General features: G+C 51.5%; 2 protein-coding genes across 13 annotated transcripts in view; both read left to right on the top strand.

Annotated features, from left to right (window-relative positions):
* lmo7b (LIM domain 7b) overlaps positions 1-26,020 on the top strand; it is a 61,294-nt gene that overhangs the window by 1,548 nt on the left and 33,726 nt on the right. For all 12 annotated transcript variants that reach the window (XM_071330968.1, XM_071330969.1, XM_071330961.1 and 9 more), the window contains 7 exons: positions 4,592-4,662; positions 5,304-5,373; positions 10,141-10,247; positions 11,338-11,368; positions 12,153-12,266; positions 12,514-12,736; positions 13,609-13,768. In XM_071330968.1, coding sequence (XP_071187069.1) covers positions 4,592-4,662; positions 5,304-5,373; positions 10,141-10,247; positions 11,338-11,368; positions 12,153-12,266; positions 12,514-12,736; positions 13,609-13,768 — 776 coding nt within the window. The remainder of the gene's footprint in view (positions 1-4,591; positions 4,663-5,303; positions 5,374-10,140; positions 10,248-11,337; positions 11,369-12,152; positions 12,267-12,513; positions 12,737-13,608; positions 13,769-26,020) is intronic.
* On the top strand, positions 15,697-17,487 carry LOC139532853 (LIM domain only protein 7-like). Its single transcript, XM_071330971.1, has 2 exons — positions 15,697-16,656; positions 17,390-17,487. The coding sequence occupies exons 1-2, from the start codon at positions 16,430-16,432 to the stop codon at positions 17,415-17,417; spliced, it is 255 nt and encodes an 84-aa protein (XP_071187072.1). The 5' UTR covers positions 15,697-16,429; the 3' UTR covers positions 17,418-17,487.

Here is a 26,020-nt window from a genome sequence, read left to right as displayed (position 1 = left end):
GGAGAGGGGCAGTGGTGACCTCCAGGGAGGTGGCAGGCTGCATTCTGTTCCCTCTCAGAGGTAGAGGAGAGGGGCAGTGGTGACCTCCAGGGAGGTGGCAGGCTGCATTCTGTTCCCTCTCAGGGGTAGAGGAGAGGGGCAGTGGTGACCTCCAGAGAGGTGGCAGGCTGCATTCTGTTCCCTCTCAGAGGTAGAGGAGAGGGGCAGTGGTGACCTCCAGAGAGGTGGCAGGCTGCATTCTGTTCCCTCTCAGAGGTAGAGGAGAGGGGCAGTGGTGACCTCCAGAGAGGTGGCAGGCTGCATTCTGTTCCCTCTCAGAGGTAGAGGAGAGGGGCAGTGGTGACCTCCAGAGAGTTGGCAGGCTGCATTCTGTTCCCTCTCAGAGGTAGGGGAGGGGCAGTGGTGACCTCCAGGGAGGTGGCAGGCTGCATTCTGTTCCTTCTCAGAGGTAGAGGAGAGGGGCAGTGGTGACCTCCAGAGAGGTGGCAGGCTGCATTCTGTTCCCTCTCAGGGGTAGAGGAGAGGGGCAGTGGTGACCTCCAGAGAGTTGGCAGGCTGCATTCTGTTCCCTCTCAGGGGTAGAGGAGAGGGGCAGTGGTGACCTCCAGAGAGTTGGCAGGCTGCATTCTGTTCCCTCTCAGAGGTAGGGGAGGGGCAGTGGTGACCTCCAGGGAGGTGGCAGGCTGCATTCTGTTCCTTCTCAGAGGTAGAGGAGAGGGGCAGTGGTGACCTCCAGAGAGGTGGCAGGCTGCATTCTGTTCCCTCTCAGGGGTAGAGGAGAGGGGCAGTGGTGACCTCCAGAGAGTTGGCAGGCTGCATTCTGTTCCCTCTCAGGGGTAGAGGAGAGGGGCAGTGGTGACCTCCAGAGAGGTGGCAGGCTGCATTCTGTTCCCTCAGAGGTAGAGGAGAGGGGCAGTGGTGACCTCCAGAGAGATGGTAGGCTGCATTCTGTTCCCTCTCAGGGGTAGAGGAGAGGGGCAGTGGTGACCTCCAGAGAGGTGGCAGGCTGCATTCTGTTCCCTCTCAGAGGTAGAGGAGAGGGGCAGTGGTGACCTCCAGAGGGGTGGCAGGCTGCATTCTGTTCCCTCTCAGAGGTAGAGGAGAGGGGCAGTGGTGACCTCCAGGGAGGTGGCAGGCTGCATTCTGTTCCCTCTCAGAGGTAGAGGAGAGGGGCAGTGGTGACCTCCAGAGAGGTGGCAGGCTGCATTCTGTTCCCTCTCAGGGGTAGAGGAGAGGGGCAGTGGTGACCTCCAGAGAGGTGGCAGGCTGCATTCTGTTCCCTCTCAGAGGTAGAGGAGAGGGGCAGTGGTGACCTCCAGAGAGGTGGCAGGCTGCATTCTGTTCCCTCTCAGAGGTAGAGGAGAGGGGCATGAGATGAAGGGGGTGAAGGGTAGGGGACAGGGAGGGGGACAGGGGAGGGGTAAAGGGTAGGGGACAGGGGACAGGGAGGGGGACAGGGGAGGGGGTTAGGGGACGGGGTAGGCTGCATTCCATTCTGTTCCCTCTCAGGGTTAGAGGAGAGGGGGACGAAATGATGGGGGTGAAGGACTGGGAGAGATGAAGGGGGTGAGGGGAACAGTGAATGAATGAACAAAGGACTCCCTCCAGTGTGATGGGCAACAGTGCCCCATAGGCTTGAGCCCAGCTAGCCACATGATGTGACCCAGCACCATTCATATGGGGAACAGTGCCCAGCTAGCCACATGTGACCCAGCACCATTCATATGGGGAACAGTGCCCAGCTAGTCACATGATGTGACCCATCACCATTCATATGGGGAACAGTGCCCAGCACCATTCATATGGGGTACAGTGCCCAGCTTGCCACATGATGTGACCCAGCACCATTCATATGGGGAACAGTGCCCAGCTAGTCACATGATGTGACCCAGCACCATTCATATGGGGTACAGTGCCCAGCTAGCCACATGATGTGACCCAACACCATTCATATGGGGAACAGTGCCCAGCACCATTCATATGGGGTACAGTGCCCAGCTAGCCACATGATGTGACCCAGCACCATTCATATGGGGTACAGTGCCCAGCACCATTCATATGGGGTACAGTGCCCAGCTTGCCACATGATGTGACCCAGCACCATTCATATGGGGTACAGTGCCCAGCTGTCCACATGATGTGACCCAGCACCATTCATATGGGGTACAGTGCCCAGCACCATTCATATGGGGTACAGTGCCCAGCTGTCCACATTATGTGACCCAGCACCATTCATATGGGGAACAGTGCCCAGCTGTCCACATGATGTGACCCAGCACCATTCATATGGGGTACAGTGCCCAGCTGTCCACATGATGTGACCCAGCACCATTCATATGGGGAACAGTGCCCAGCACCATTCATATGGGGTACAGTGCCCAGCTAGCCACATGATGTGACCCAGCACCATTCATATGGGGTACAGTGCCCAGCACCATTCATATGGGGTACAGTGCCCAGCACCATTCATATGGGGTACAGTGCCCAGCTTGCCACATGATGTGACCCAGCACCATTCATATGGGGAACAGTGCCCAGCTGTCCACATGATGTGACCCAGCACCATTCATATGGGGAACAGTGCCCAGCTTGCCACATGATGTGACCCAGCACCATTCATATGGGGAACAGTGCCCAGCTAGCCACGTGATGTGACCCAGCACCATTCATATGGGGGACAGTGCAACGCAGGGGGGAGGAAATAGAAACGCAAAATTTACTGAGTTAGTTCATTATATGGACAACTGTCAATTGAAATAAATAAATTAGGCCCTAATCTATGGATTTCACATGACTGGGCAGGGGTACAGCCATGGGTGGGCCTGAGAGGGCATAGGCCAGGTCCAGCCAATCAGAATGAGTCTTTACCCACAAAATGGCTTTATTAGACAGAAATAATTTTTAGCCCCCCCCCCCCATCCCGCATGTCACCTGCAGTTGAGGCCGGTTGGATTTACTGCCATATTCTCTAAAACGACATTGGAAGCGGCTTATGGTAGAGAAATTAACATTCAAATCTCTACCAGCAGCTCCGGTGTACATTCCTGCGTTCAGCATGCCAATGTGCACGCCCCCTCAACTTCTGACATCTGTGGCATTGTGTTGTGTGACATTTTAGTGGCCTTTTATTGCCCCCAGCACAAGGTGCACCTGTGTAACGATCATGCTGTTTAATCATATTCATTATATGCCACACTTGTCAGGTGGATGGATTATCTTGACAGGTTTAAAATACTCACTAACAGCGATGTACACAATTTGAGAGGTTTTATATTTCAGCTCGAGAGACGTGGGACCAACACATTACATGCTGTGTTTTTGTGTTTTTCTTCAGTATAGTTGAAGTCTACATGAAACTATATTACGTAGAAACAGTGTCTGTGGACATCTCATTACCCTAACATTTTATAAGTTCCTGTAAAAACTCACATCAGTTTTTAAATACAACTTTTATTACCCATGATGCATCATCTAGAGGAGTAGTAGGAGATGGAACTTAACTGACGTGGCTCGTTAAATTAAGAACACATTCTAATTTACAATGAAGGTCTGAGGGGAACAGATAAGGAGATGTTTTCAGAATGGACTTTTTGTTTTCCAACACCCCCTTTACCCCGCTTGGCTTTCTCATTACCCCCCCTGTACCCCGCTTGGCTTTCTCATTACCACACCTGTACCCTGCTTGGCTTTCTCATTACCCCACCTTTACCCCGCTTGGCTTTCTCATTACCCCACTTTTACCCCGCTTGGCTTTCTCATTACCCCACCTTTACCCCGCTTGGCTTTCTCATTACCCCACCTTTACCCCGCTTGGCTTTCTCATTACCACACCTGTACCCCGCTTGGCTTTCTCATTACCACACCTGTACCCTGCTTGGCTTTCTCATTACCACACCTTTACCCTGCTTGGCTTTCTCATTACCACACCTTTACCCTGCTTGGCTTTCTCATTACCCCACCTTTACCCTGCTTGGCTTTCTCATTACCCCACCTTTACCCCGCTTGGCTTTCTCATTACCCCACCTGTACCCCGCTTGGCTTTCTCATTACCACACCTTTACCCTGCTTGGCTTTCTCATTACCACACCTTTACCCTGCTTGGCTTTCTCATTACCACACCTTTACCCTGCTTGGCTTTCTCATTACCACACCTTTACCCTGCTTGGCTTTCTCATTACCCCACCTTTACCCCGCTTGGCTTTCTCATTACCCCACCTTTACCCCGCTTGGCTTTCTCATTACCCCACCTGTACCCCGCTTGGCTTTCTCATTACCACACCTTTACCCTGCTTGGCTTTCTCATTTTCCATTGTTATGTTTATTGACTCAGACCTTTTCATAAGGAGAGCCATGTTTAAAAAACAGATTAAACATTGATTTGTTTATTACTTGTTGGACTGTAACAGTAATGAGAATTTTGTTAAAAAATTGTGGTAAAATATCTGATTTAAAACAAACAACATAATTATGCACTTGGTAAATACAGATTATAATCTCAGTGATCCAAGAGGACATTTGGTGAAAAACTAGCAAGCAAACTAACGAGTCATTTATCTAAATTGTGACTGTTCTTTCCTCTTCCTGTATATAGGAAGTGACAAACAAATCATTCGGGAGCAACAACTTCCGCTCTGCTCTGGAGAACGGAGTCCTGCTCTGCCAGTGAGTATTATGGGAACTGTAGTGTATATCTCTGGAGAATGGAGTCCTGCTCTGCCAGTGAGTATTGTGGGAACTGTAGTGTATATCTCTGGGGAATGGAGTCCTGCTCTGCCAGTGAGTATTGTGGGAACTGTAGTGTATATCTCTGGAGAACGGAGTCCTGCTCTGCCAGTGAGTATTATGGGAACTGTAGTGTATATCTCTGGAGAACGGAGTCCTGCTCTGCCAGTGAGTATTATGGGAACTGTAGTGTATATATCTGGAGAATGGAGTCCTGCTCTGCCAGTGAGTATTATGGGAACTGTAGTGTATATATATGGAGAACGGAGTCCTGCTCTGCCAGTGAGTATTATGGGAACTGTAGTGTATATCTCTGGAGAATGGAGTCCTGCTCTGCCAGTGAGTATTATGGGAACTGTAGTGTATATCTCTGGAGAATGGAGTCCTGCTCTGCCAGTGAGTATTATGGGAACTGTAGTGCATATCTCTGGAGAATGGAGTCCTGCTCTGCCAGTAGTGATGACTATAGAACCACATCCTATGGGATCCAAACACTTTAGTGGTTTATGTACCAGGTCCCGGTGTGGTCGACGGTCACGTTGTCTTAACTCATCTGTTCATCCCTCTGTCTCCCATCTCAGTCTAATCAACCAGTTGAAGCCAGGCCTTGTTAAGAGAATGAACACACTGCCTACTCCAATGGCTGGACTGGTGAGTTCACCGTGTAGACATTCTACATTTCATATGATAATGCAGTGTGGGATGTCTTGTGTGACACTAGTTCGACTACCTGGGTCTTTCAGGAAGTCAGTCTCTGTGGTTTCCTGCTTGTCACTCGGAGGTTCCTGCTTAGTGTGACATGTCAAACTGTTTAGGCATCTAGTGACGTGATGAACATGACAAACTGAGTGGTAGTTGGACACATTGGTTCAGTGGCTAGTCAAACTGAGGTAGTTGAACACATTGGTCCAGTGGCTAGTCAAACTGAGGTAGTTGGACACATTGGTTCAGTGGCTAGTCAAACTGAGGTAGTTGGACACATTGGTCCGGTGGCTAGTCAAACTGAGGTAGTTGGACACATTGGTCCAGTGGCTAGTTAAACTGACTGAGGTAGTTGGACACATTGGTCCAGTGGCTAGTCAAACTGAGGTAGTTGGACACATTGGTCCAGTGGCTAGTCAAACTGAGGTAGTTGGACACATTGGTCCAGTGGCTAGTTAAACTGACTGAGGTAGTTGGACACATTGGTCCAGTGGCTAGTCAAACTGAGGTAGTTGAACACATTGGTCCAGTGGCTAGTCAAACTGAGGTAGTTGGACACATTGGTCCAGTGGCTAGTCAAACTGAGGTAGTTGGACACATTGGTCCAGTGGCTAGTCAAACTGAGGTAGTTGAACACATTGGTCCAGTGGCTAGTCAAACTGAGGTAGTTGGACACATTGGTCCAGTGGCTAGTCAAACTGAGGTAGTTGAACACATTGGTCCAGTGGCTAGTTAAACTGACTGAGGTAGTTGGACACATTGGTCCAGTGGCTAGTCAAACTGAGGTAGTTGGACACATTGGTCCAGTGGCTAGTCAAACTGAGGTAGTTGGACACATTGGTCCAGTGACTAGTCAAACTGAGGTAGTTGGACACATTGGTCCAGTGGCTAGTCAAACTGAGGTAGTTGGACACATTGGTCCAGTGGCTAGTCAAACTGAGGTAGTTGGACACATTGGTCCAGTGGCTAGTCAAACTGAGGTAGTTGGACACATTGGTCCAGTGGCTAGTCAAACTGAGGTAGTTGGACACATTGGTCCAGTGGCTAGTCAAACTGAGGTAGTTGGACACATTGGTCCAGTGGCTAGTCAAACTGAGGTAGTTGGACACATTGGTCCAGTGACTAGTCAAACTGAGGTAGTTGGACACATTGGTCCAGTGGCTAGTCAAACTGAGGTAGTTGGACACATTGGTCCAGTGGCTAGTCAAACTGAGGTAGTTGGACACATTGGTCCAGTGGCTAGTCAAACTGAGGTAGTTGGACAAATTGGTTCAGTGGCTAGTCAAACTGAGGTAGTTGGACACATTGGTCCAGTGGCTAGTCAAACTGAGGTAGTTGGACACATTGGTCCAGGGGCTAGTCAAACTGAGGTAGTTGGACACATTGGTCCAGGGGCTAGTCAAACTGAGGTAGTTGGACACATTGGTCCAGTGGCTAGTCAAACTGAGGTAGTTGTACACATTGGTCCAGTGGCTAGTCAAACTGAGGTAGTTGGACATATTGGTCCAGTGGCTAGTCAAACTGAGGTAGTTGGACACATTGGTCCAGTGGCTAGTCAAACTGAGGTAGTTGAACACATTGGTCCAGTGGCTAGTCAAACTGACTGAGGTAGTTGGACACATTGGTCCAGTGGCTAGTCAAACTGAGGTAGTTGGACACATTGGTCCAGTGGCTAGTCAAACTGAGGTAGTTGAACACATTGGTCCAGTGGCTAGTCAAACTGAGGTAGTTGGACACATTGGTCCAGTGGCTAGTCAAACTGAGGTAGTTGAACACATTGGTCCAGCGGCTAGTCAAACTGAGGTAGTTGAACACATTGGTCCAGCGGCTAGTCAAACTGAGGTAGTTGGACACATTGGTCCAGCGGCTAGTCAAACTGACTGAGGTAGTTGGACACATTGGTCCAGTGGCTAGTCAAACTGAGGTAGTTGAACACATTGGTCCAGCGGCTAGTCAAACTGAGGTAGTTGAACACATTGGTCCAGCGGCTAGTCAAACTGAGGTAGTTGAACACATTGGTCCAGCGGCTAGTCAAACTGAGGTAGTTGGACACATTGGTCCAGCGGCTAGTCAAACTGAGGTAGTTGGACACATTGGTCCAGCGGCTAGTCAAACTGACTGAGGTAGTTGGACACATTGGTCCAGCGGCTAGTCAAACTGACTGAGGTAGTTGGACACATTGGTCCAGTGGCTAGTCAAACTGAGGTAGTTGGACACATTGGTCCAGTGGCTAGTCAAACTGACTGAGGTAGTTGGACACATTGGTCCAGTGGCTAGTCAAACTGACTGAGGTAGTTGGACACACTGGTCCAGGGGTTGTCAAACTGAGGTAGTTGGACACATTGGTCCAGGGGCTAGTCAAACTGAGGTAGTTGGACACATTGGTCCAGTGGCTAGTCAAACTGAGGTAGTTGAACACATTGGTCCAGCGGCTAGTCAAACTGAGGTAGTTGGACACATTGGTCCAGCGGCTAGTCAAACTGACTGAGGTAGTTGGACACATTGGTCCAGTGGCTAGTCAAACTGAGGTAGTTGGACACATTGGTCCAGTGGCTAGTCAAACTGACTGAGGTAGTTGGACACATTGGTCCAGTGGCTAGTCAAACTGACTGAGGTAGTTGGACACATTGGTCCAGTGGCTAGTCAAACTGACTGAGGTAGTTGGACACATTGGTCCAGGGGTTGTCAAACTGAGGTAGTTGGACACATTGGTCCAGGGGCTAGTCAAACTGAGGTAGTTGGACACATTGGTCCAGTGGCTAGTCAAACTGACTGAGGTAGTTGGACACATTGGTCCAGTGGCTAGTCAAACTGACTGAGGTAGTTGGACACATTGGTCCAGTGGCTAGTCAAACTGACTGAGGTAGTTGGACACATTGGTCCAGTGGCTAGTCAAACTGACTGAGGTAGTTGGACACATTGGTCCAGTGGCTAGTCAAACTGACTGAGGTAGTTGGACACATTGGTCCAGTGGCTAGTCAAACTGACTGAGGTAGTTGAACACATTGGTTCAGTGACTAGTCAAACTGAGGTAGTTGGACACATTGGTCCAGTGGCTAGTCAAACTGAGGTAGTTGGACACATTGGTCCAGTGGCTAGTCAAACTGAGGTAGTTGAACACATTGGTCCAGCGGCTAGTCAAACTGAGGTAGTTGGACACATTGGTCCAGCGGCTAGTCAAACTGACTGAGGTAGTTGGACACATTGGTCCAGCGGCTAGTCAAACTGAGGTAGTTGGACACATTGGTCCAGCGGCTAGTCAAACTGAGGTAGTTGGACACATTGGTCCAGTGGCTAGTCAAACTGAGGTAGTTGGACACATTGGTCCAGTGGCTAGTCAAACTGAGGTAGTTGGACACATTGGTCCAGTGGCTAGTCAAACTGAGGTAGTTGGACACATTGGTTCAGTGGCTAGTCAAACTGAGGTAGTTGGACACATTGGTCCAGTGGCTAGTCAAACTGAGGTAGTTGGACACATTGGTCCAGTGACTAGTCAAACTGAGGGGTAGTTGGACACATTGGTCCAGTGGCTAGTCAAACTGAGGTAGTTGGACACATTGGTTCAGGGGCTAGTCAAACTGTCAAGGATCCACTTGTTTGGAAAGGATCCTGGAAAGCTATTAAGAGACTCCTCCCACATCTCATATGATCATCCTCAGGCCAAGCCTTCTCTGATTGTTCTGTATGTTAACTCCCAGTACTACACCTCTCCTCCCTCTCTACCTCTCCTCCCTCTCTACCTCTCCTCCCTCTCTACCTCTCCTCCCTCTCTACCTCTCCTCCCTCTCTACCTCTCCTCCCTCTCTACCTCTCCTCCCTCTCTACCTCTCCTCCCTCTCTACCTCTCCTCCCTCTCTACCTCTCCTCCCTCTCTACCTCTCCTCCCTCTCTACCTCTCCTCCCTCTCTACCTCTCCTCCCTCTCTACCTCTCCTCCCTCTCTACCTCTCCTCTCCTCTGCTCCTCCCTCTCTACCTCTCCTCTCCTCTGCTCCTCCCTCTCTAACTCTCCTCTCCTCTGCTCCTCCCTCTCTACCTCTCCTCTCTTCTGCTCCTCCCTCTCTACCTCTCCTCTCTTCTGCTCCTCCCTCTCTACCTCTCCTCTCCTCTGCTCCTCCCTCTCTACCTCTCCTCTCCTCTGCTCCTCCCTCTCTACCTCTCCTCTCCTCTGCTCCTCCCTCTCTACCTCTCCTCTCCTCTGCTCCTCCCTCTCTACCTCTCCTCTCTTCTGCTCCTCCCTCTCTACCTCTCCTCTCTTCTGCTCCTCCCTCTCTACCTCTCCTCTCTTCTGCTCCTCCCTCTCTACCTCTCCTCTCCTCTGCTCCTCCCTCTCTACCCCTCTGCTCCTCCCTCTCTAACTCTCCGCTCCTCCTCTCCGCTCCTCCCCTCCCTCTCTACCCCTCCGCTCCTCCCCTCCCCTCCCTCTCTACCTCTCCTCCCCTCCCTCTCTACCCCTCCGCTCCTCCCCTCCCTCTCTACCCCTCCGCTCCTCCCCTCCCTCTCTACCCCTCCGCTCCTCTCCTCCCTCTCTACCTCTCCGCTCCTCCTCTCCGCTCCTCCCCTCCCTCTCTACCTCTCCTCCCCTCCCTCTCTACCCCTCCGCTCCTCCCCTCCCTCTCTAACTCTCCGCTCCTCCTCTCCGCTCCTCCCCTCCCTCTCTACCTCTCCGCTCCTCCTCTCCGCTCCTCCCCTCCCTCTCTACCTCTCCTCTCCTCCAGGACAATGTGAATGTGTTTCTGAGAGCCTGTGGTACACTGGGTCTACACGAGGCTCAGCTGTTTCACCCTGGAGACCTGCAAGACCTTTCCACACGCGCTACACTCAGGTAAAATGGATTTGATTTGGTCGATAGATAGATAGATCCCTCATCCCTAGTGCTGCTGGTCTTATAGTGATGTTAGACAGTACCTGTTCCCTCATCCCCTAGTGCTGCTGGTCTTATAGTGATGTTAGACAGTACCTGTTCCCTCATCCCTAGTGCTGCTGGTCTTATAGTGATGTTAGACAGTACCTGTTCCCTCATCCCCTAGTGCTGCTGGTCTTATAGTGATGTTAGACAGTACCTGTTCCCTCATCCCCTAGTGCTGCTGGTCTTATAGTGATGTCAGACAGTACCTGTTCCCTCATCCCTAGTGCTGCTGGTCTTATAGTGATGTTAGACAGTACCTGTTCCCTCATCCCCTAGTGCTGCTGGTCTTATAGTGATGTTAGACAGTACCTGTTCCCTCATCCCCTAGTGCTGCTGGTCTTATAGTGATGTTAGACAGTACCTGTACACTCATCCCCTAGTGCTGCTGGTCTTATAGTGATGTTAGACAGTACCTGTTCCCTCATCCCTAGTGCTGCTGGTCTTATAGTGATGTTAGACGGCGCCTGTTAATTTCACCATGTATTTCTTGTCCAGTGTCTCACTGGTAGGAACTCTAGTGTTTACTGACTGGACTCACTAATGACATGCGCACACTGGCGTGTGTGTGGTTGTGTGTATATAGGGTTATATAGCTAGTTCTGTGTTATCACTGATTGCATGGTGTTGATAGTGGGGGTGTCTGATGGCACCATGTGAAGGAGCTGGTTTGACTAGGCAGCTAAATCACATGGCTGGATGAATAGTCAACAGTATGGTGTTTCACATGAGTCATATCAGAGTGACTATTTAAAAAGAATAATATTTTATAGACTGTCCGTAATAGATCCTGTGTTAGTGAGAAGCCATGGGTAAACGTTAGTCTGTGTGTATTTTATAGACTGTCCGTAATAGATCCTGTGTTAGTGAGAAGCCATGGGTAAACGTTAGTCTGTGTGTATTTTATAGACTGTCCGTAATAGATCCTGTGTTAGTGAGAAGCCATGGGTAAACGTTAGTCTGTGTGTGTCGTCTTTGCTCGGACTAAGAAATCGAATTTTCTTCTCAGGTGTGTAGAGAGCAAAAGGAGGCTGAAAAACGTAAGTGGAAATGTACTTTAATTGTTTGTGTTCACTAGAATGGGGAGTGGGGGGGGGGCAAACTAGAAAGGGGAGTGGGGGGGGGGGAAACTAGAAAGGGGGGAGGGGGGAGGCAAACTAGAAAGGGGGGGGGGGGGGGGGGGCAAAGTAGAAAGGGTAGAGTGGGGGGGCAAACTAGAAAGGGTAGAGTGGGGGGGGGGGGGCAAACTAGAATGGTTTTGAGCTATAACTTGGAACTGTCATAATTCCCATTACAAATACTCTTACTGTGTAACAGCCCTGCTACTTTGTCCTCTAGTCTACGTCGCGACGGGGGGCAGCCCTGCTGCGACTGTCCTCTAGTCTACGTCGCGACGGGGAGCAGCCCTGCTACTTTGTCCTCTAGTCTACGTCGCGACGGGGGGCAGCCCTGCTGCGACTGTCCTCTAGTTTACGTCGCGACGGGGAGCAGCCCTGCTGCGACTGTCCTCTAGTCTACGTCGCGACGGGGAGCAGCCCTGCTGCGACTGTCCTCTAGTCTACGTCGCGACGGGGAGCAGCCCTGCTGCGACTGTCCTCTAGTCTACGTCGCGACGGGGAGCAGCCCTGCCGCGACTGTCCTCTAGTCTGCGTCGCGACGGGGAGCAGCCCTGCCGCGACTGTCCTCTAGTCTGCGTCGCGACGGGGGGCAGCCCTGCCGCGACTGTCCTCTAGTCTGCGTCGCGACGGGGGGCAGCCCTGCCGCGACTGTCTACATAATAATGAGGGATAAAGTTCCCGCCCAATGCAGTGATCTCTCCTCCAGGTTCTAATCACCATCTACTGGCTGGGTCGGAAGGCTCAGGTGGACCCCTTCTACACTGGCCCTCAACTCAACCTCAAAGCATTCGAGGGACTGCTGGGCATCGCTCTGTCCAAGGTAACACGCTCCCGCACCTTAACCCTCAGCTCAACCTCGAGGCCTTCTATGGACCACTAGGCTTAGCTCTATCTACGGTACTGCTCCTCTGTCTGTCCCCCAGACCTGGGGCTAATACATGTACTTTGCCCTGTACAATGGAACCAATGGATATTTGTAAACGTGCAAACTCAAAGCTAAATAAAATGCATCTCAAATCCCCTGTTTTTTTTTCTCTAAAGTATTGTATCTCCCCTGTGTGTCCCAGGCTCTAGAGGAAACCCCCAGAGGCAGTGTGAAGGACTATGACTACAGTGACGTGAGCTACCCGGAGAGGGACGATGAGCTGCTACCTCTAACCCAGTCCCAGCCACCCGGCTACAGCAGACAGGACTCCGTAGAGAGCTTTAACTCGGTCCTGAGCTTTGACTCGGCGGAGTCACGTACCCGCAGCTGTATCTCTGACTCCATCCTGAGGGCCGGCAGCGAGGGTAACGACTGGAATATTCTGTTATAGCCAACCGCGTTGGCTAGTTTCTAGTCAGAATTACGGTAAACACAGGATGTGGAGAGTTCCCCCGGTGGATACGTAAATACGTTACTAACAGTATCCAAAGTTAATGGTCACAATATTAGTAGTCACTATCAGGAATGTCGCCCTTCCCAGAGAAGGACGTGCTTACGGTCATGGCCTTTCCCTGCTCCCATCCTGCCAGCTCGCTCCTCTGTGAGACATTCCATCTGGTTCCACACGGGTCTGATAATGGACATGTCTCATGCCTGGAGCGGGCCAGAGGTGGGGCGCAGGACGCTGGAGGCTAGTCTCAGTATGCGTCCCAAATTGCGCCCTACGTAGTGCCCTACTGTAGTCCAGAACCCTATTCCCTACGTAGTGCACTACTATAGACCAGAGCCCTATTCCCTACGTAGTGCCCTACTATAGACCAGAGCCCTATTCCCTACGTAGTGCACTACTTTAGACCAGAGCCCTATTCCCTATGTAGTGCACTACTATAGACCATGGCCCTATTCCCTACGTAGTGCACTACTATAGACCAGAGCCCTATTCTCTATGTTGTGCACTACTTTAGACCAGAGCCCTATTCCCTACGTAGTGCACTACTACAGACCAGAGCCCTATTCCCTACGTAGTGCACTACTACAGACCAGAGCCCTATTCCCTACGTAGTGCCCTACTATGGCTCCATTTGGGACTTTGTTAGGGATGCTCCCCAAGCCGCTCCACCGTTGACTGTCTAGGTTCATTATCTTCTCTCTGTTGACTTCTCCTTTACCTGTCTGTTGTTGGACTCCTCTACTGGTCTGTGAGCTGCTGTCCCCCCTCCCCTCCTCCCCTCCCCAGACTCCAGCAGTGACGTGGAGGCAGAGAACTGTTTTAGGATGAAGGCGGCGGAGGGCAGAGACTCGGGACAGAGGAACTGGGGCAACGTACCTGCATCCCTCCAGAGGAAGAAACGGGAGGAAAACCGAATTAAGGGCTCCATGCCCAGCCCCCTCACCAGGTACTGTGATGTCATACCTACCGAATTACTGTTTTAAAGAAATAATTGTTAATCTTTAATTAGTTAGTTGCTTTACTTGAGTACCACGTTTAGTTTACTGCTAGTTGAATTTGCGTGGTGTGGCGGTTTCTATTCAGCTCCGTTGTGTAGGTGTCACCGTGCTGATGTAATACACATTGTTGTGTAGATATCAACGTGCTGATGTAATACACATTGTTGTGTAGGTATCAATGTGCTGATGTAATACACATTGTTGTGTAGGTGTCAATGTGCTGATGTAATACACATGGTTGTGTAGGTGTCAACGTGCTGATGTAATACACATCATTGTGTAGGTGTTGACGTGCTGATGTAATACACATGGTTGTGTAGGTGTCAACGTGCTGATGTAATACACATCGTTGTGTAGGTGTCAACGTGCTGATGTAATACACATGGTTGTGTAGGTGTCAACGTGCTGATGTAATACACATCATTGTGTAGGTGTTGACGTGCTGATGTAATACACATGATGTTTTCTACATTCCATACAGTTGGAATTGACCGTTTTAAAAAAAAAACACAAAAAAAACACTGTCGTATAGGAACCGACCCTCATGTTGTTGACTTAACTCTGATTGCTGATTTGGTCTCTGATCAGTGTGGCCCCTCCTCCTCCTCTGAGCCCGCCCCTCCCCCAACTGCCTGATGTGAAGGCCTTCCTCCGGTGGGCTTACCACCGCGACTCGGACGCCGACCGGCCCCAGCCGGACGTTGTCGCAGACGACCTGGCCAGTCGGCGGTTCCGCTCCCTTTCACCAGCCACGCCCACAAATTTTGCAGTACCCATGAGCCCGCAGGGCACGTTGAGGCTGTGGACAGGAAGCCCTCGTCTGTTTAGGATTGACCCCCACCCCAGACACACCGCAGTGTTCTCTCCCAGGTCAGACGGAGAGGCGTTCGTGTTTAATGGCTTTATATCAGGGTTGTGATTGTCATTAAGCTAACAGCTACTGAAACTACTAGCGTGAGACTGGTCCTGTCGTGAAGCTAACAGCTACTGAAACTACTAGCGTGAGGCCGGTCCTGTCGTCAAGCTAACAGCTACTGAAACTACTAGCGTGAGGCCGGTCCTGTCGTCAAGCTAACAGCTACTGAAACCACTAGCGTGAGGCCGGTCCTGTCGTCAAGCTAACAGCTACTGAAACCACTAGCGTGAGGCCGGTCCTGTCGTCAAGCTAACAGCTACTGAAACCACTAGCGTGAGGCCGGTCCTGTCGTCAAGCTAACAGCTACTGAAACCACTAGCGTGAGGCCGGTCCTGTCGTCAAGCTAACAGCTACTGAAACCACTAGCGTGAGGCCGGTCCTGTCGTCAAGCTAACAGCTACTGAAACTACTAGCGTGAGGGCGGTCCTGTCGTCAAGCTAACAGCTACTGAAACTACTAGCGTGAGGCCGGTCCTGTCGTCAAGCTAACAGCTACTGAAACCACTAGCGTGAGGCCGGTCCTGTCGTCAAGCTAACAGCTACTGAAACCACTAGCGTGAGGCCGGTCCTGTCGTCAAGCTAACAGCTACTGAAACCACTAGCGTGAGGCCGGTCCTGTCGTCAAGCTAACAGCTACTGAAACCACTAGCGTGAGGCCGGTCCTGTCGTCAAGCTAACAGCTACTGAAACCACTAGCGTGAGGCCGGTCCTGTCGTCAAGCTAACAGCTACTGAAACCACTAGCGTGAGGCCGGTCCTGTCGTCAAGCTAACAGCTACTGAAACTACTAGCGTGAGGGCGGTCCTGTCGTCAAGCTAACAGCTACTGAAACCACTAGCGTGAGACTGGTCCTGTCGTCAAGCTAACAGCTACTGAAACCACTAGCGTGAGGCCGGTCCTGTCGTCAAGCTAACAGCTACTGAAACCACTAGCGTGAGGCCGGTCCTGTCGTCAAGCTAACAGCTACTGAAACTACTAGCGTGAGGGCGGTCCTGTCGTCAAGCTAACAGCTACTGAAACCACTAGCGTGAGACTGGTCCTGTCAAGCTAACAGCTATTGAAACCACTAGCGTGAGGCCGGTCCTGTCGTCAAGATAACAGCTACTGAAACCACTAGCGTGAGGCCGGTCCTGTCGTCACGCTAACAGCTACTGAAACTACTAGTGAGGCCGGTCCTGTCGTCACGCTAACAGCTACTGAAACTACTAGCGTGAGGCTGGTCGTTTGTCTGGATTACTGACATTTAATTTTCTTCAACTGCCGCAGGTGGTTTTTTGTTGACTCTGGCAGTGTCTTTCTACCCTCTAGGCTCCAACAAACAAGTTTGGTGAAATAAGATGAAGTAGTTTGCCTGTTGCCATGACATTCCTGAACAGAGCTAGCTGTTTTCCACTAACCCTGGTTGTGCTCAACATAGATGTCGTGTTGAACTGCGAAAGGTGTGGCTGCTCCTAACTCTACCCAAAGCCCCGGGTGCTTGTGACAGTGTTTAGTTGGCATTTTTGTAAGGGTCTCGCTATGTTTGTGTTAAGGAATGTCCACTGATAACACGGACGGCTGTCCCGGTCTATCCTCTGGTTAAACAGCAGCAGTACTGCCTCGTCTCCGTTCCCTCCCAACCCGTTCCACGACCCCCCCGCGTCTTCAATCACCCTCTCCGAGGTGGAGCGCTCCCTCGACGAGGAACTCCTCCTGATGGCGCTGTGTGAGGAAGACTCCGAGGAAGGGCGAGAGAATCCTGACCCTGTCAAAGATGATCTGTACGCTCGGCGGGTGGAACTGGCCCTCCACCAGACGACCTCCAACCCTGGCTACAACCGCTTCCTGCCCCGCTATTGGACTCCCGAGGAGGAGGTTCACGTCAGGACCATCAGGCTGGGCTCTCAGAGGAGACCCTGGTACCACGAGATGTGCAGATTCAGGTCTGGATCTGTCCTGTTACTGTAGGATGAGGCTGGGTTTGAATAATCTTAACTCTATCCCTAACCCTGGTACAGGAACTGGGTCATGACTGGGTTTGAATAATCCTAACTCTATCCCTAACCCTGGTACAGGAACCGGGTCATGACTGGATTTGAATAATCCTAACTCTATCCCTAACCCTGGTACATGAACTGGGTCATGACTGGGTTTGAATAATCTTGACTATTTCTAACCCTGGTACAGGACTGGGTCATGACTGGGTTTGAATAATCCTGGCTATCCCTAACCCTGGTACATGAACTGGGTCATGACTGGGTTTGAATAATCCTGACTATCCCTAACCCTGGTACAGGAACTGGGTCATGACTGGGTTTGAATAATCCTGACTATCCCTAACCCTGGTACAGGTAGATGTGGGTCTTGGGCCATGGCTGGGTTCGACTTAAGCTGGGTTTGGATAATGCTTGACGTTTGGTGTTCAACTCTTGCGTGAGAGAACCAGAATACCTCAATGCTAAACATTAAAAGCCTCAACGTGTAATCCCCTAACTTTTACATCAACGCTTTGCTCTGCTTTTCACCATCTTAGTTCATTCTCTCTACATTTAGGAATTTCCATTTTTGTTTGGGCGCAACTTCCGGTTTCCTTTCTGTTGATCTTGCCCTGTTCATCTCCTCTCTTCCTCGGTTTCATCCCTTCTCTCTCCTTCCCCTCTTCTCTCCTGTTTGTAGCCGAAAGACATCCGGTTCCTCAGGATGATTCAGGCTGTGACATCACTCCCTGGCTCGTTGTTCCTGTCTTGTCTGCACCCCCCTCCCTCCAGCCACCCCCCCCCTCCCTCCAGCCACCCCCCTCCCTCCCTCCAGCCACCCCCCTCCCTCCCTCCAGCCACCCCCCTCCCTCCCTCCAGCCACCCCCCTCCCTCCCTCCAGCCACCCCCCTCCCTCCCTCCAGCCCCCCCTCCCTCCCTCCAGCCCCCCCCCTCCCTCCCTCCAGCCCCCCCCCTCCCTCCCTCCAGCCCCCCCCCCTCCCTCCCTCCAGCCCCCCCCCCTCCCTCCCTCCAGCCCCGCCCCCCCCTCCCTCCCTCCAGCCCCCCCCTCCCTCCCTCCAGCCCCCCCCTCCCTCCCTCCAGCCCCCCCCCTCCCTCCCTCCAGCCCCCCCCCCCTCCCTCCCTCCAGCCCCCCCCCTCCCTCCCTCCAGCCCCCCCCCCTCCCTCCCTCCAGCCCCCCCCCCTCCCTCCCTCCAGCCCCCCCCCTCCCTCCCTCCAGCCCCCCCCTCCCTCCCTCCAGCCCCCCCCTCCCTCCCTCCAGCCACCCCCTCCCTCCCTCCAGCCACCCCCTCCCTCCCTCCAGCCACCCCCTCCCTCCCTCCAGCCACCCCCTCCCACCTCCCTCCAGCCACCTCCCTCCAGCCACCCCCCTCCCCAACTGTACCTTCACCCTGTACCTCAGTCCAGTGCTTTGTGCAACCGAAAATGAACTATTTCCGAAGGAGTATATTTAAACTAGGCTTGTGTGGTATCCAGATTGTCATGTCTTCATTACCGACCTTGTTCCATCCTGAGATATTCAGTAATACCGGCACTGAACACAAGGGGCTGCTATTTTCAAACTCCACTGAACATCTGTAATCCGAAGGTTAGCAATGTTAACGACTACATGTAAAATCCCATAGAGAATGCTAACTAAATTCTAACGAACGCATTGCAAACAATTTTTTATAGTCTCAGACTTCATCTATTTGCTGGACAGACATCCCAACTATTTAAGTTATACAAGTAATTCAAAAAAATGCTACTCACTTTGCTGCAGGCAGAAAGCAAATATTAGACCGCAAGGATCTTGATCCAGGAGGGGATTATCTGTTATCGCGCAAAGCTTGATTTTGGAAGAAGCTAACCACTTAGCTACTAAATTAGCTAACCGCTTAGCTAGGTAGCTAACTAGCTACTAAATTAGCTAACCGCTTAGCTAGGTAGCTAACTAGCTACTAAATTAGATAACCGCTTAGCTAGGTAGCTAACTTGCTACTAAATTAGCTAACCAGAGCATTTAGACTTAACTTAAATGTATTTTTTTTAACTTAAAAAAAAGAATAATTGGTGCCCATCACCATTTTGGAGGACAAAAATAAAACTAGTTTTTACAGCTTTCTCGTGTAATTTCTACATATTTTACTTGGCACTTTTTAAACTTTTTTTTTACAGTAGTTACACAGCAAGAATAAAGTAATTATATGTTGATATACAGTACCAGTCAAGTTTGGACACCTACTCATTCAAGGGTTTTTCTTACATTTTTACTATTTTCTATATTGTAGAATAATAGTTAAGACAAACTATGAAAACACGGAATAAGGTAGTAAGCAAAGGGTTAAACAAATCAAAATATATTTGAGATTCTTCAAAGTATCCACCCTGTGCCTTGATAACAGCTTTGCACACTCTTGGCATTTTCTCAACCAGCTTCATGAGGTAGTCACCTGGAATGCGTTTCGATTAAAAGCTGTGCCTTAAGATAATTAGTGGAATTTCTTTCCTTAATGCATTTGAGCCAATCAGTTGTGTTGTGACAAGGTAGGGTGGTATACAGAAGATAGCCCTATTTGGTAAAAGATTAAGTCCATATTATGGCAAGAACAGCTCAAATAAGCAAAGAGAAACAACAGTCCGTTACTTTAAGACATGAAGGTCAGTCAATACGGAACATTTCAAGAACTTTGAAAGTTTTTTCAAGTGCAGTCGCAAAAACCCCATCAAGCACTATGATGAAACTGTCTCTCATGAGGACCGCCACAGGAAAGGAAGACCCAGAGTTACCTCTGCTGCAGAGGATACGTTCATTAGAGTTACCAGCCTCAGAAATTACAGCCCAAATAAATGCTTCACAGAGTTCAAGTAACAGACATCTCAACATCAACTGTAAAGAGGCGACTGTGTGAATCAGGCCTTCATGGTCGAATTGCTGCAAAGAAACCACTACTAAAGGACTCCAGTAAGAGACTTACTTGGGCCAAAAGAACACGACCGGTTGAAATCTGTCCGTTGGTCTGAGGAGTCCAAATTTAAGATTAATGGTTCCATCCAACATGTCTGAGACGCAGAGCAGGTGAACGGATCTTCTCCGCATGTGTGGTTCCCACCGTGAAGCATGGAGGAGGTGGTGTGATGGTGACAGTCTGGGATTTATTTAGAATTCAAGGCACACGTAAGCAGCATGGCTACCACAGCATTCTGCAGCGATACGCCATCCCATCTGGTTTGTGCTTAGTGGGCCTATCATTTGTTTTTCAACAGGACAACGATCCAACACACCTTCAGGCTGTGTAAGGGTTATTTGACCAAGAAGGAGAGTGGATGGAGTGCTGCATCAGATGACCTGGCTCCACAATCCCCTGACCTCAACCCAATTGAGATGGGTTGGTATGAGTTGGACCGCATAGTGAATGAAAAATCGCCAATAAGTGCTCAGCATATGTGGGAACTCCTTCAAGACTGTTGGTAAAGCATTCCTCATGAAGCTGGTTGAGAGAATGCCAGGAGCGTGCAAAGCTGTTATCAAGGCAAAGGGTGGCTACTTTGAAGAATGTAAAATAGGAAATAGATTTGGTTACCCCTCCCGTGGCTTTCTCCAAATAGCCCCAGTATACCACCCCAAAGCCTACTTTTAAACCACGTCATAGTGACCATTATAGCTTTTAAACAACCTGCCACAAGCTTATCACTTGTCATATAGGCAGGGACAGAGCCCTCTGTTAAAATATACTGCCAAGGGCAGTACTGGAGTCCTTTTGTGTTTTTGTGTAAGCTACATGCTTGCCCATAATCATCATGCAAATAATATTGGCCTGTAGGTGTGCATCCAAAATGATGAGGCTGTAAACATTTTATATGAACCTTTTATTGAGAAGTATTTTTAATGCCAAAGGTTTATTGTGATATTGGAGTGATGACAATCTGTGTCTCTCTGTCTCCAACACACACGGAATCTTATTCGTATAGACTACCGGTCAAAAGAAGTGCCCAAGAAAATGAATTTGGGGTTTTAGATTTCAGAGTTGAACTGTGATGTACCAAACTAACAATGTAACAGTGGGTCAATAAAACAAGATGGTATTTTTTAAAGTATTTGGCGTTAGTGTGATGAATGTTCAGCTTTGGTCACGGCCCGGTGTGAATAGGGATGGTTTGGACGTCGTCCTTGCTGATCTGCGTCTGTCGCGGCCCGGTGTGAATAGGGATGGTTTGGACGTTGTCCTTGCTGATCTGCTTCGTCGCGGCCCGGTGTGAATAGGGATGGTTTGGACGTTGTCCTTGTTGCCACTAGAGTCTTCACTAGTTTTGTACGCTATACTGAAACTTCAGTATATATTTTTAATACTAGAACATGGAAAAACGGGTTCATTACTAGAATTTGTTTCTTTCGCTATTTCTACCAAATGTGTCTGACGTCTAATGATTGAGAGGATCTATCAGCGCAGCCGATGTCTCCTTATAGCGTGAGGTCCCGGCACTGCTCCACTTCCTCATTGTTAGCTCGAGTCTGTCCTGAGGAACCTCTGGGAGTCTGGACTGTATCATGTTATCTCCTCTCTCATACTGACTCTAGTCTGTCCCGAGGGACCGCTGGGAGCCTGTCCCGAGGGACCGCTGGGAGCCTGGACTGTATCATGTTATCTCCTCTCTCATACTGACTCTAGTCTGTCCTGAGGAACCACTGGGAGTCTGGACTGTATCATGTTATCTCCTCTCTCATACTGACTCTAGTCTGTCCCGAGGAACCACTGGGGGTCTGGACTGTATCATGTTATCTCCTCTCTCATACTGACTCTAGTCTGTCCCGAGGAACCACTGGGGGTCTGTCCCGAGGAACCACTGGGGGTCTGTCCCGAGGAACCGCTGGGGGTCTGTCCCGAGGAACCGCTGGGGGTCTGTCCCGAGGAACCGCTGGGGGTCTGTCCCGAGGAACCGCTGGGGGTCTGTCCCGAGGAACCGCTGGGGGTCTGTCCCGAGGAACCGCTGGGGGTCTGTCCCGAGGAACCGCTGGGGGTCTGGACTGTATCATGTTATCTCCTCTCTCATACTGACTCTAGTCTGTCCTGAGGAACCACTGGGAGTCTGGACTGTATCATGTTATCTCCTCTCTCATACTGACTCTAGTCTGTCCCGAGGAACCGCTGGGGGTCTGTCCCGAGGAACCGCTGGGGGTCTGTCCCGAGGAACCGCTGGGGGTCTGTCCCGAGGAACCGCTGGGAGTCTGTCCCGAGGAACCGCTGGGAGTCTGTCCCGAGGAACCGCTGGGAGTCTGGACTGTATCATGTTATCTCCTCTCTCATACTGACTCTAGTCTGTCCCGAGGAACCGCTGGGGGTCTGTCCCGAGGAACCGCTGGGGGTCTGTCCCGAGGAACCGCTGGGGGTCTGTCCCGAGGAACCGCTGGGAGTCTGTCCCGAGGAACCGCTGGGAGTCTGTCCCGAGGAACCGCTGGGAGTCTGGACTGTATCATGTTATCTCCTCTCTCATACTGACTCTAGTCTGTCCCGAGGAACCGCTGGGGGTCTGTCCCGAGGAACCGCTGGGGGTCTGTCCCGAGGAACCGCTGGGGGTCTGTCCCGAGGAACCGCTGGGGGTCTGTCCCGAGGAACCGCTGGGAGTCTGTCCCGAGGAACCGCTGGGAGTCTGGACTGTATCATGTTATCTCCTCTCTCATACTGACTCTAGTCTGTCCCGAGGAACCGCTGGGGGTCTGTCCCGAGGAACCGCTGGGGGTCTGTCCCGAGGAACCGCTGGGGGTCTGTCCCGAGGAACCGCTGGGGGTCTGTCCCGAGGAACCGCTGGGGGTCTGTCCCGAGGAACCGCTGGGGGTCTGGACTGTATCATGTTATCTCCTCTCTCATACTGACTCTAGTCTGTCCCGAGGAACCTCTGGGAGTCTGTCCCGAGGAACCGCTGGGGGTCTGTCCCGAGGAACCGCTGGGGGTCTGTCCCGAGGAACCGCTGGGGGTCTGTCCCGAGGAACCGCTGGGAGTCTGTCCCGAGGAACCGCTGGGAGTCTGTCCCGAGGAACCGCTGGGAGTCTGGACTGTATCATGTTATCTCCTCTCTCATACTGACTCTAGTCTGTCCTGAGGAACCACTGGGAGTCTGGACTGTATCATGTTATCTCCTCTCTCATACTGACTCTAGTCTGTCCTGAGGAACCACTGGGAGTCTGGACTGTATCATGTTATCTCCTCTCTCATACTGACTCTAGTCTGTCCCGAGGAACCTCTGGGAGTCTGTCCCGAGGAACCGCTGGGGGTCTGTCCCGAGGAACCGCTGGGGGTCTGTCCCGAGGAACCGCTGGGGGTCTGTCCCGAGGAACCGCTGGGAGTCTGTCCCGAGGAACCGCTGGGAGTCTGGACTGTATCATGTTATCTCCTCTCTCATACTGACTCTAGTCTGTCCCGAGGAACCGCTGGGGGTCTGTCCCGAGGAACCGCTGGGGGTCTGTCCCGAGGAACCGCGGGGGGTCTGTCCCGAGGAACCGCTGGGGGTCTGTCCCGAGGAACCGCTGGGGGTCTGTCCCGAGGAACCGCTGGGGGTCTGGACTGTATCATGTTATCTCCTCTCTCATACTGACTCTAGTCTGTCCTGAGGAACCACTGGGAGTCTGGACTGTATCATGTTATCTCCTCTCTCATACTGACTCTAGTCTGTCCCGAGGAACCTCTGGGAGTCTGTCCCGAGGAACCGCTGGGGGTCTGTCACGAGGAACCGCTGGGGGTCTGTCCCGAGGAACCGCTGGGAGTCTGTCCCGAGGAACCGCTGGGAGTCTGTCCCGAGGAACCGCTGGGAGTCTGTCCCGAGGAACCGCTGGGAGTCTGGACTGTATCATGTTATCTCCTCTCTCATACTGACTCTAGTCTGTCCTGAGGAACCACTGGGAGTCTGGACTGTATCATGTTATCTCCTCTCTCATACTGACTCTAGTCTGTCCCGAGGAACCTCTGGGAGTCTGTCCCGAGGAACCGCTGGGGGTCTGTCCCGAGGAACCGCTGGGGGTCTGTCCCGAGGAACCGCTGGGAGTCTGTCCCGAGGAACCGCTGGGAGTCTGTCCCGAGGAACCGCTGGGAGTCTGTCCCGAGGAACCGCTGGGAGTCTGGACTGTATCATGTTATCTCCTCTCTCATACTGACTCTAGTCTGTCCCGAGGAACCGCTGGGGGTCTGTCCCGAGGAACCGCTGGGGGTCTGTCCCGAGGAACCGCTGGGGGTCTGTCCCGAGGAACCGCTGGGAGTCTGTCCCGAGGAACCGCTGGGAGTCTGTCCCGAGGAACCGCTGGGAGTCTGGACTGTATCATGTTATCTCCTCTCTCATACTGACTCTAGTCTGTCCTGAGGAACCACTGGGAGTCTGGACTGTATCATGTTATCTCCTCTCTCATACTGACTCTAGTCTGTCCCGAGGAACCTCTGGGAGTCTGTCCCGAGGAACCGCTGGGGGTCTGTCCCGAGGAACCGCTGGGGGTCTGTCCCGAGGAACCGCTGGGGGTCTGTCCCGAGGAACCGCTGGGGGTCTGTCCCGAGGAACCGCTGGGGGTCTGTCCCGAGGAACCGCTGGGGGTCTGTCCCGAGGAACCGCTGGGAGTCTGTCCCGAGGGACCGCTGGGAGTCTGTCCCGAGGGACCGCTGGGAGCCTGTCCCGAGGGACCGCTGGGAGCCTGTCCCGAGGGACCGCTGGGAGTCTGTCCCGAGGGACCGCTGGGAGCCTGTCCCGAGGGACCGCTGGGAGCCTGTCCCGTATCATGTTATCTCCTCTCTCATACTGACTCTAGTCTGTCCCGAGGAACCACTGGGAGTCTGTCCCGAGGAACCGCTGGGAGTCTGTCCCGAGGAACCGCTGGGGAGTCTGTCCCGAGGAACCGCTGGGGAGTCTGTCCCGAGGAACCGCTGGGGAGTCTGTCCCGAGGAACCGCTGGGGAGTCTGTCCCGAGGAACCGCTGGGGAGTCTGTCCCGAGGAACCGCTGGGGAGTCTGTCCCGAGGAACCGCTGGGGAGTCTGTCCCGAGGAACCGCTGGGGAGTCTGTCCCGAGGAACCGCTGGGGAGTCTGTCCCGAGGAACCGCTGGGGAGTCTGTCCCGAGGAACCGCTGGGGAGTCTGTCCCGAGGAACCGCTGGGGAGTCTGTCCCGAGGAACCGCTGGGGAGTCTGTCCCGAGGAACCGCTGGGGAGTCTGGACTGCACCACCACTTGTCCTGCACAGAAGTTAACACGCGTGAATAATGCGACACGGCCGTGTAGAGACGTTGCAACTGTTTCATGTTCTCAAAACAATGTCTAGAACACTTTCCAATGCAGTAAGGTATCGATAGCTTTTGTAGGCTAACTTTCCTTGCTAGCTTACAGCTGAAACCAACATCAATTCACTACCGTCCCTTGTCTGTTTATAATATGCAAACCATGATTCAAAATATTGCTGATTTTTACAAAGCTGATAGTCACTAAAAAAACGTTTAATTGACTTGGTCTCTCACGTCTCCCAGTCAATATAATCTTTACTGAAGGCTGTGACTCTGTGTGAATGAAGTCATAGGTCTTAGAGAGCACTTTCATAAAATATATTGCTGCTTTATATGCAAATGTTGATCATTACAATAAGATAAGTCCTAAAATGGAAGGGAAACGGGTTGTTTCTCCATCTGTAGTCTCATGAAATCAGCCAAAACAAGCTCAGTAACTCCATGCATGCACACACACTCCTGTTGAATTTCTATTCCCCTGTATTGTGACTAGACCTAGGTGACCTCTTGATTTTACCCAGTTTATCAATGGAGATTAACTTTTAAAATAAATTACCTTATGTATTTATATACCAAAGTGAAATTGCTTGATTAATGCATACATTACAAAGTTTAATTTTAATGATATTGAACTCGAGCTGTCTGGATCAAGTGACTTCCTGTGACTTGGGCAGATTTTGTCATGGTATCTACTATCGGGATACTGAACCTGGTATTGTGCGAACACTAGTGTTCACTGCTACGGTCTTCTACAGTGGGGTTCTAGAGAGCGGGAATATTACCTGATCGTATGTGTGGCTCAGTTGGTAGACCATGGCACTTGGCAATACCAGGGCTGTGGGTGCAATTACTGCTGGTGTCACCAGCACTTCAATACCAGGGCTGTGGGTGCAATTACCGCTGGTGTCACCAGCACTTCAATACCAGGGCTGTGGGTTCAATTGCCGCTGGTGTCACCAGTACTGGGGAGAAAAAGAAAAAAAATGTAAGCATCAATTATTATAGATTTTTCTACTGTATTATTGACTGTATGTTTGTTTATTCCATGTGTAACTCTGTGTTTGTGTCGAACTGCTTTGCTT

This window comes from Salvelinus alpinus, chromosome 10, assembly GCF_045679555.1.
Source record: "Salvelinus alpinus chromosome 10, SLU_Salpinus.1, whole genome shotgun sequence".
Classification (NCBI taxonomy): Eukaryota; Metazoa; Chordata; class Actinopteri; order Salmoniformes; family Salmonidae; genus Salvelinus; species Salvelinus alpinus.
The sequence above is the reverse complement of the archived record's forward strand: the minus strand, read 5'-3'. Positions and strand labels throughout refer to the sequence as shown.